The sequence below is a fragment of the Scleropages formosus genome, chromosome 14 (assembly GCF_900964775.1).
Source record: "Scleropages formosus chromosome 14, fSclFor1.1, whole genome shotgun sequence".
Taxonomy (NCBI): Eukaryota; Metazoa; Chordata; class Actinopteri; order Osteoglossiformes; family Osteoglossidae; genus Scleropages; species Scleropages formosus.
This window is the reverse complement of record NC_041819.1, coordinates 681,952-692,365: the sequence shown is the minus strand read 5'-3', so window position 1 is coordinate 692,365 and position 10,414 is coordinate 681,952. Positions and strand designations below refer to the sequence as shown.

Genomic DNA, 10,414 nt, shown 5'->3' with positions numbered 1-10,414 from the left:
GATGTGTTAATCTCCTATAAACTCCACAGTGTCTGCAAAGGTGAGAGAGATTAACAGCTAGTAGTGGCTGTGCATGTTGAGCAGACGGGTAATTTGACAGGGCCACTCCTAGTGCTCATAGACACCTATCGTACCTTGAGGCGAAGAACCACCATTCTCTTCGATTCTTTTGTACCTTTGTTCATGTCTTCCTCATTTTCTAGGATCTGTTTTAAGATTAATCCTCTGAAAACTTGGATTCTGCCCCCTGAACTTTTTGTATGAAAGGCATTTCCGATGAAAATTGATCCCTCATGACTGCTTTTGGGGCCACTATTAAGCTTTTTTCATGTAAATTATCTGTGTTCTGTGGTTATGTCAGAGTACCTTGTAACTCAAGAACCTCAAAACCAATAAAAGATCTCATGTCATCCAATGATTTATTCCATGTTATATTTTACTCTGGAGGATCTAACTGAGAAGAACTGAGTGAGGATTACTCATTCACTCAATATTCTTAAGCACTGGCCCTATCCCAGAAGCACAAGGTTAAGTGGGATATACCCAGGACAGGATTCCAGTCCATTGCAGATCAATATTACTATTCAGATGTGTGTTATACTTATTCAGTTAGCTGATTTGTTTTCCCAAAGCAACTTACAGTATGAAGGTTACACTTATTTACCCATTTATATAGCTGGGTAATGTAACTGGAGAAATTTAGGATAAGTACCTTGCTCAAGGGTACTACAGCCAGAGGTGAGAATCAGACCTGCCACCTTTGGATCTAAAGGCAGTAAAGGCAGCTGTGCCATAATGTCTGTCTAACTAGTATCTGTCTAAGGTGACATCTTATAAAAGCAATTTTACAACGATTTATGAATTTATCTTCTAAAATTCAGGCTTAGAAAATTACTGAACAGGGTTTAGGTGAATTTAACATTTTCCCCAATGGCACCCAGGGCTAGGGTTGCCACCTCCAGCTTAGAAAAATAAGGAACACCCTACAGGAAAGGTTTGGGGGGCAGAGAAGGTCAAGGAAAGGGGCTTTTCCGGAATAAAGGTTGTAAAATTTTTTTTAAGGTCAAACACACTTACTCAACAGCCTTGCAGTGATATTCACTATTGTATGGCAGCACAGCGAGAAGTGTGGCTGTCTTCTAGTGCGTTGGTGGTGCAAGAGGATGTGGGTTTGATCCCAGCTCAGTCTGTGTAGAGTTTGTATGTTCTCCCTCTGGGTGCTCTGGTTTCCTTCCCCAGTGCAAAGACATGCTGTTTAAGTTCACCCATAGTGTGTGAATGACAGAGAGAGTATGTTCCACCGATGTATGGATGAGTGACCCATTGTAAGTAGTGTTTCTAGTAGTGTAAGTCACCTTGGTGAATAAGGTATGTGGGCTGATAGCGCTACATAGAGTTAATTGGATGTCACTTTGGAGACATTGGAGAAAAGTGACTGCTAGATAAATATTCATACAATGTGATGAAGCCTTAAATTTGCCCATAAGATATTTTATTTGAAAATGCAACATGATATATTGAACATTACTGACCTCTAATCTGAAATAATCTTAAACCAAGGAAGTCCCACCAAAATGACCGAAACTGTTATGTGCACTTGGTAATGCTGGCCCTGTTACTGAAGAGAAAAGAAATTTGATGAAGAACCAAAGAGGAGCAAAATCAGGATGTAAACAGCTATTCATACGTATGACTGAGACAATGTCAGCAACCCACAATCATGGTACAGCTTTGGTTCACATCACGTTTTTTCATACATAGTTCTAATGTCAGACTGCAGGAGACCACGTAAATGCTGCCACTGTATGAAATACATCAAAATTCTTGCAACCTTGTAATTTAGGTAAAATGTGTGAAACGGTCGACAGTTGGCAAAACCCATATAAGGTAAGTGCAAACCTCCAGCGAGGGGAAACTAGCGAATGGGTACGCGGCAGTAAGGGCACTCAGAGACACGCAGGTCACGTGGTATGAACTTCCGTGCGTCACTTCCGCTAAACCTACTTCTCAGAGCGAAAGAGAAAGAGGCAAAGGGGGAGGTTCGTACAGTTGATTTTGTGCGCGTTATTGTTAATTTTCAACTAAGAAGATATGAGCGACAACGAGAGAGAATTTGTCGAGCGGGTACGTAAGATGAAATATTTTTGAGACATTCGTTTGTTCTGTTTGTCGACGTTAATGTGTTACATACTGACTAGCTGTCGCAACGTAGCTGGTCTATGCGTTTTTTTTTTTTTTTTCTTTTCAACATCGTCTTGTTGGCGGCCACGTTTGCCTCTTCGGAAAGGGGGCGTCTGCATCGATAAATAGCTCACTGGGCTCTGATTGGCTGCTGGAACACTCACTCATGACATGTTTGCTTTTGATTGGCTGAATTTGGAGTAAAGGGGTTGGCCGTAACATTGTTAACGTGTGTAAATTTAACCTGTACCATTTTTATATTTTATTTAGGATGTTTATGCAGACATTGAGACTTCGGCAGCAAAGAAGGCTGTGTTACCGTTAGTCTTGCAGGGGGGCTGGGATACAGACGCGTCGCGCTCCCAAATGCTGAGTGTGTGAACTAACACAGGCCACAGGGTAGGGTAAAATGCAGCCTGGTGATGATTGACTTCTTCGTCATTTTGTGTTTTACTCTTTCTATGACTTCAGAGAACGAATTGGTGAAACCGCTTACGCGAAATTCCCATTTTAATCCTCCTTGTTCTACAAGTTGTAGCCAGTGAATCCGTATGCGGTGTGTAACTGTAATATGTGTACTTCTGCCTACTACTACGAATATAAGATAACCTGACAAAACCAAACTCTAAGGAGGTAATAATTTGTAGCTTTTGCAGAATTATATAATCACTGAGCGGTTAACGTTCTTTAAATGTAATGTGGACAAGAGCAATTTGTTTGAGGTGGAAACCACCTTCGCTTCGTACCTGTCAGGCGGGTGCTGTTCAATCATTCAGACTGAAATTCATCCTTACCCAGCTGAACGACCACAGTAATTTAGTGCTTTTTGTTTTCTTTGTTTTTGGCCACTTGCTTGGTTAAAGAGTTATTTCTCCTTGGAGCTGGAGGTTTTTAATAATGGAGGTTAGATGACCAACTCAAGCCTCTCAAGTGCAGTTTCTTCTTCATTCTTACTGTCACTCATACAAGGCATTCACCTGCCCCTTGGGCTGTACAATAACTGGTAAAATTGTTTAATTTGCAAAATAACTAGTCCAGCTAGTTCATTTGTCTCCAAAAAAGCTGAGCTGAATGGTTCTCTGAGTTGGGGGGGGGTGTTACTATTTAGTTCTCCCGTTACCTACCTACTACCAGCCAACAGTACATTTCCAGTGTTGACCTTTTTCAGCACTGTGCGCTAGACTTCTGCTCTTTTACCACAGTTTGAGAGCGCCATTTACCATGGTAATAAGAATTACAGTTCAAAAGTTGTTGGGTCTGGGAGTGGTCTTGTATACAGTATTGCTGGTCCCTCAGATGGTCTCTCTTGACCTTCAGCCACCTTTTTCAAACCACAGTGCAGTGTTTTGATTTCAGTTCAACTCTTGAGTCCTCACACACTTGGCTTTCATTTACTGTCAATTTGTTGTGCTCATACTGCAGAAGGTTAATGTGCATGCATCATATCCTGGAAGATGAAAGTAGAGCACTTCTGAACATGTAAAGTCACATGCGTGCACACACACAAAAGCAACAATTCTTAAATTGTAGTCTGTGTATTTATTGCCAGAATTTTCTGTTTTTTGGGTTTTAAGGTTAAATGCCTCCTATTTTGTGACTAGTTTTTTATATATTCTTCATCCTTTTCTTTTTTGTTAAGGTTAAGGTGGGAAGAAGAAAAATGCTGAAGAAGTCAAATGTCAAGTTTAATGAGAATAATTTGAAGCTCAGATGCTTGAAGCCGAATTTTAAGAATGCATGCTATTTGAGGAGACAAGAAGTTTCCACATATAGAGTGTATTGGCAGTGTGAGAAATGGGGGAAGAGGAATGAAGTCAGAAATTTGAAACTGAAGAAAGAAGAAACGAAATGTTTTTTGAAGTTATGAAGTTAAGATCAGAAGTATTCGGGGATAAGATCACTGCGCTAAGTAATTACTAGTCTGTTTATGTCCCAGTACAATTTCTTTTTGAGCGTGCATGCATTTCACTGTATTGCCTTTACTTATGCAGGATTGCTCTACATGTATTGACCTATTAGCGATAGCAAATCACTTTTTAAAAAAAAAAAAATCCACATTTAAAGTGTAATATGCTTATGTATTTAGTTTTTCATGGGTCTTTGTCTGATCAGATTTGTTGTAAAGGTCCTCCCACCCTAAATTATTTATACACAGTTTTGTGATTTGACATCTGTGTAAAAGGTCATTTTAATTAGTTTTATAGGATAAAAACTAAATTTTATGGGTTCAGATATGATATGAAATAAAAGCTATACATACTGGGTCAGGTCTCTTTTAGCAGCTCTGATGATGATGATGATGATTGTGTTGGTATGGTTGGCCTAGGAATCCCACTCTGCTTCACGGAGCATGAGTCCGCGGGGGTCGGGTAAGTCGGCCAGCCGTTCTCCTGCCCAGTCCAAGGAGGGGTCTGCCAACACCCGCTCCAAGTCCCGGTCTCACTCAAGGTCCAAATCCAGGTGAGTCCACCTTCTTCCTCAAAACCTTCTGATAAACTTTAATTGAACAAAGTGCAGTATTTAAATTTTGAAGCACTATTTAACTAATCACTTTTAATTCAGCAGTAGCTTTCACCTTAATGGATAGAAATGCAGAGATTGCAGTTAATTAGAGCTTTAAACAATTAGGCAAAATTATTTGTTTTCACCTAGTGTTATAAACATAATTCTTGTGGTATATTCAACAATATCATCAGCTTTACAGCAATAAATAGTATGTGAGACCATATATGAAGTGCTAATGTTACATGTTAAAGATTGTAAGAAAGCTGTAAATTTATGTTGATGTTTCTGAAAAGCCCATGTGTGTAAGTGTGAAACCCAAGGTGCGTCTGTGCAGGTCCCGCTCTCACCGCAGCTCCCGCCGCCGGTATTCCCACTCCCGCTCACGCTCCTACTCCCGTAGACATCGCTCACGGACACGCTCCCGCAGTGCTGATTACAGGCGCCATCGCAGCCACAGCCGCTCGCCCATGTCTAACCGGCGCCGTCACGTAGGCAACAGGGTAGGTAGGGAATGGCTAGTCAGGCCATCTCTTCTCCGCACTTAGGGGATCCCACCACTGTCTTCCAGCTCTCTTCTGACCACACACTGTAAGTATGGAACATAAGGGAGTTCGAAGTGCTCAGGCTTGAAAGGATTTGTCAGCTGTACACCACCTTGTTGGTGTCACTTTAAAGTGTTCAGGGGAGATTGAGGGATGGGTTCCTTTGCCTTTAAGGAATCTCCATTAAAATTGTAATTTCTTTGCTGGTACAGGGAGGGTGTTATGACAATTTAACTGTAAAATTACAAAAAAATTGTAGCTACATGTTTACAGTGCTGCCTGAAAGTATGTGAACCCTTTAGGGATGGTCATTATTCTTGTGTAAAATATTAGTCTAAATCTTCAACTTGATTGATTTACATGCCTGATTCTACTTACATACTTGGGGTTCACTTATTTTTACACCTGCACTACTTATGTGTTTCTACTACAGTTTCCTGTAAACAAACATGGAATTGGTCATTACACACCTGTTATGTTAGTTGAGAAAGACTGCTTCTCATTTAATAACCGTTTTGTGGTAAAATGATGACACAAGGGCTTCACATACTTTCAAGCAGCACTGCAAGTTTCGATGCTGTCATTTTATAGGAAACTAGTGATTAGACTTCTTAAGCACTTAATTGTAGCTGGAGAGCTGGTTAATTGCTCTCCACCCTATGATGCTCTCAGCATCCCTCCATGTCTCTTCATTTTTTCAGTAGAAATGATCTTTATCTAGTTGTGCTTTCCTTTTTGAAATTCGGTCTCTATTTTGCAGTCTTGTTTAGTGGTCTAGATGTCATTTTACATTTACACTTTTTCATTTTGCAGACGCTTTTGTCCAAAGCGACGTACAGCTCAGCAAAAGTACAATTTATGCATTACATTAAGAGGAGACATAGCTGCAGACATGAAAGTCTCAAGCAAACCTAGTTTACCTACCACTTGCTGCACTGAGGTTCATCATTCAAGTAGGTGCATAAAACACAGGATACACAAATCCCAATATCTTCCCACCATTTTTAAAAAAATATAAGATACACAAATAAGCATTATAAAATGTTGTCTTTTGACTTGATGTTTAAAGGTTCAGAGGCACAAAAATGGATTGCAGAAATATTTATTTATTTAGCAGACACTTTTCTCTAAAGCAACTTCCAATGAACTCTATGTAGTGTTATCAGCCCACACACCTTATTCACATTACTTACAATGGGGAAACTCATCCATATGTCAGTGGAACACACTCTGTCACTCTCACACTATAGGGGAACCTGAACAGCATTTCTTTGGACTGTGGGAGGGAACATACAAACTCTACACAGACTGAGCGGGGATCGAACCCATGTCCTCTCGCACCACCGAGGTGCTGAGAGACAGCGGCGGTACTCGCTGTGCCGCCATGCCACAGATTTGAATTCAAGCTGTAGATAGTAGGCTGTCACTTTTATAGGGCTTCTGCCTCATTTCTGAAGGAACTTGGAACTATTCATCCTTCTGATTGAGTTGTCATAGCAGGTGAGCAGGTTCCTTTACACAGTGTCTCACATTTATAATTTAGACCAGCACATTTTGTTCACCATCTGTATTCATTCTCATTAAGTAATTGGTGGCTCTAGAGATTGTAATAGCTATGCTATATAGCATATATTTAGCATATAATAATTCTTTGCCTCACTGGGTACAGTGGGTAGCCTAAATATTAGCCACCTCCTTACATTTGAAAGAACCGGCAAAGCACCCAGGTTTGATTCCCAAGCCCTGCTGTAGTAGCTTTAATCAGAGTATCCTGAATTGTTCGTAGAAAAATTACCCAGCTCTATGAATGGGTAAATAATTGTAAATATCATATTACAATATTAGTTTTATGTACTTAGTGTTGGAGAAAAGCATCAGTGGAAAAAATATTTGCATAGGAACTGTAGAACTCGCGAATGATATTGAAATATTTACGGAGTTAACACACACCCCTTTGGCTATTATTCAGCCTATAGATAATCACAGAAGTTTTGTTGTCAAACTCTTGTTCCAGTTAATTCCATTAAGAAAATCCTGAGGTGTAAGATTTTGAACACCCCAGAGTAAGTCTTTTTTTATTTTAACAAAGATGCAGGGTGTATGACTGCAGTCACCCTTTTTCCAAATGTTTTAAAAAAAAAAAAAAAAAAATACTTTTTTTTTTTTAAATTTTTTTTTTTTAAACCTTGCAAAGGTACAGTTTTATCTGAAAGGATGCATATTTACCTGAGCATCTTTGTGGCTTTATTTCACGGCATGAGGGGAGTGCACTTGTCTGTGTCTGTCAGGCACACACCTCTTGTGGAAGAAGTACAGATTAAAAGTCTTACCTTGTCTCTACCTTTAGTTGAATGCTGCACTTTGCCATTGACTGGCAGCAAAGGGTCTTTCAGCAGGGTTGAGCCTCAGCATGGGTTCCAGTTTGCACCCTAACTTGTTTCATCTGCAGGCCAATCCAGACCCAAACTGCTGTCTGGGTGTCTTCGGCCTCAGCCTGTACACCACCGAACGTGATCTGAGGGAGGTTTTTTCCAAGTATGGCCCCCTGTCCAGCGTGACCATTGTATACGACCAGCAGTCCCGCCGCTCCAGGGGTTTTGCATTCGTCTACTTTGAGAATCAAGAAGACTCCAGAGAGGTGAGCTTTTAAAAGCCCTTGATTTGGGGGGATAGATAGGGCTTTATGAACAAATTTATTTTAGCTGACTTCCAGCAGAGATGTCCTTTGTAAGGTGGTAGTTCTTTGTTTGACGTATTCTGTGGAAAATGTGATGTTTTAACTGCTTAATGGGAGCTGTATGCAGTCTGTAGGTTATAGTTATTTCGAAATTTGAAAATCCCTGATTCAAATCCTACTCCTGCTATTGTACCGTTGATCAAGGTATTTACCATAAATTCAGTATGTACGCTCTGCTCTATGAATGGGTTCATGGATGTTTTTAAAAAACAATTTATGTAGCGATGTAAGTCACCTTGGATAAAGGCATCAGCTGAGTTGATCAGTTATTCTGCTTGAAAAATGTCAAATGAGAGTATATTTCAGTCTGTAGGTTGGTGTTTTTAAACCTCAATGACAACATACTTTGTTTACACTCAAAATAAGGTACAGGTACTGTAGAAAATTAGAGGGACGGAACACTGTTCCTCCCATTCAAACTGGTTGCAAGGGGGCGGAAACGACAGAATGGTGTTCTCCAGACAGCCTTGGAAATGTCTTAAGTGCACGTTTCCTCCCACGGGAGCTCTTTGACTGCTGTTCTCTTTTCTTTGGTCTGACAATGCTTATATGGTTCCTTGTGATACACTTCTATGGCCTTTCTCACTGAAAGGCAGAAGTCCATTTCCATTCACGAAGGGCTATCTTTTTAGCCATTTTGGCTGAGAACACTGGTTTCAATGAACAGAATTCAGGTTTGCAGTGAGAATCCAGAGTAAAACTGTTAATATGTCCATATTTCACAGGCTGTACTCACTTGGCAGTCACATGCTTTGTATACATTTTTGTCTTGTTCGTGTATCCTGTTGTTGACATTTTTCCCACCCACTGCCGGTTGGTTGCGTGTGGAGTTGTGGTGACGGACTTGAACTAAAACTTTAGGAATGAGCTGCTCACATGTTGCGTGGTGTGCTTTCAGGCCAAGGAACGTGCCAACGGCATGGAGCTGGATGGCCGTCGGATCAGGGTGGACTATTCCATCACCAAGAGGCCGCACACGCCCACCCCTGGAATCTACATGGGACGGCCAACCTAGTAAGTGTGTGTGTGTGTGTGTGTGTGTGTGTGTGTGTGTGTGTGTGTGTGTGTGTGTGTGTGTGTTGGGTGAGAGGAGAGAGAATTCCTCTGAGGTTACATAGGTGGCATAGTGGTCAGAGCTGCTGTCAGGTGCTCAAAGGACTCAGGTTTTAATCACACCTCCTAGCTGTAGTTCCCTTGAGCAAGGAACTGAATTGTTGTTCTAAAAATTCCTCTGCTGTATAAATGGGTAAATCATTGTATCCAACGTTCTATGTTGCTCTGCGGAAAGTGTCAGCTAAATGAATAGATAATTATAAATTGTATTTGAAAGTTCACATGCCATATCTCTGACCTGGATGTACTCTGTACAGTGGCGGTGGAGCAGGTGGCTTGAGTTTTTCATCCCGCCGCTCCTCACGGGATTACTGTGACAGAGGGTATGACCGTGGCTACGATCGTTATGATGATCGAGACTGCTACAGGTCTTACAGGTACACTGACAAAACCGACAGCTATTTGGTGGTTTACAAGCTGCAAATTTATTTTTTACAGATCTTGGCAGCATTTTATTAACTGTGTATAAAAGTAAGTTTAGGTCAAATAAGGTTGTCTATTGTTTCATCTGTCATTTTGCCACACATCTTCCTTGTTAAATCTGCACATTCTACAGGTACTCAGTCTTTGGTTTTTATAGTTTGATAGTGGTTAAACTGGTTTTAAAGTGCATTTCAGTGAAATTTGATTTCTGCATATGGTCTACCAGGAACTAAACTGTGTGCTGTAACATTTCAGGCGCAGATCCCCTTCCCCGTACTATAGTCGTGGGGCATACAGATCCCGATCAAGGTCTCGTTCCTATTCACCTCGTAAGTATCATTCACACACTTGACCATGGGAAGTGTTTGTAGGCTTCTCCTCCTGTTGCGGCAATTGGTATTACACTGTTCTCTCTTCACAGGTCATTACTGAAAGGATAGGTGTTTGCTCCATCTCTTATTGAAGATTTTGGCAGCGGCAGACTTTCAGAAAATGTGCCTGTTTTTGGGGTGACAATGTACATTTATTAGGTTTAATTATGTATCTGTGGGATCAAAGTCCTCCCCCCCACCCTTCAGTTGTAGATATTTTTTTGCAATTGGATGCATTTTTGTGTTTTTTGCCTCCCTTTTTTTAATTTGTAAATGCATACAAGTATCTGCTTGTTTTGGACATGGAAAGCGCTATGGATGTGGGCGGGAGAGACTGTTAGAATTCCAGAGCCTTGCTTATGATTATTATGCTGTGTGCTTGATTTTAAATCGGCTGCATTCAGGCAATAAACTGCCTCTTTACACAATGAATTGTCCTTGCTCCATTTTTGTGTCCCAGGAGTTCTTTTCCGAGACTTCTGTCTGTCGCCTTGGTGAATTGTAAACTCGTTGCTTGACATTCATGTTATGACTTGCGTGTG

General features: G+C 40.8%; 1 protein-coding gene across 3 annotated transcripts; it reads left to right on the top strand.

Annotated features, from left to right (window-relative positions):
• The first annotated feature begins 1,981 nt into the window (after nt 1–1,981).
• LOC108918612 (transformer-2 protein homolog beta-like) lies at nt 1,982–10,300 on the top strand. Of its 3 annotated transcripts, none has more exons than XM_018726064.2 (9): nt 2,004–2,124; nt 3,821–4,090; nt 4,508–4,641; nt 5,021–5,186; nt 7,678–7,866; nt 8,864–8,979; nt 9,336–9,455; nt 9,757–9,830; nt 9,923–10,300. In XM_018726064.2, exons 3-9 carry the CDS (start codon nt 4,532–4,534, stop codon nt 9,931–9,933), a joined length of 786 nt encoding a protein of 261 aa, XP_018581580.2. In that variant the 5' UTR covers nt 2,004–2,124; nt 3,821–4,090; nt 4,508–4,531; the 3' UTR covers nt 9,934–10,300. The 3 variants fall into 3 exon arrangements, with proteins under 3 accessions (XP_018581572.2, XP_018581580.2, XP_018581589.2); XM_018726073.2 differs by lacking the exon at nt 2,004–2,124 and adding an exon at nt 2,133–2,580; XM_018726056.2 differs by lacking the exon at nt 3,821–4,090 and having other exon boundaries at nt 1,982–2,124.
• The last annotated feature ends 114 nt before the right edge of the window (nt 10,301–10,414 follow it).

Excerpts from the sequence above, each read along its gene's own strand:
- LOC108918612 (XM_018726056.2), top strand. The coding sequence starts at position 2,092 with ATGAGCGACAACGAGAGAGAATTTGTCGAGCGG. Across the intron at positions 7,867-8,863 it reads ATCAAGAAGACTCCAGAGAG|GCCAAGGAACGTGCCAACGG; the intron begins GTGAGCTTTTAA and ends GTGTGCTTTCAG. Across the intron at positions 8,980-9,335 it reads TACATGGGACGGCCAACCTA|TGGCGGTGGAGCAGGTGGCT; the intron begins GTAAGTGTGTGT and ends TACTCTGTACAG.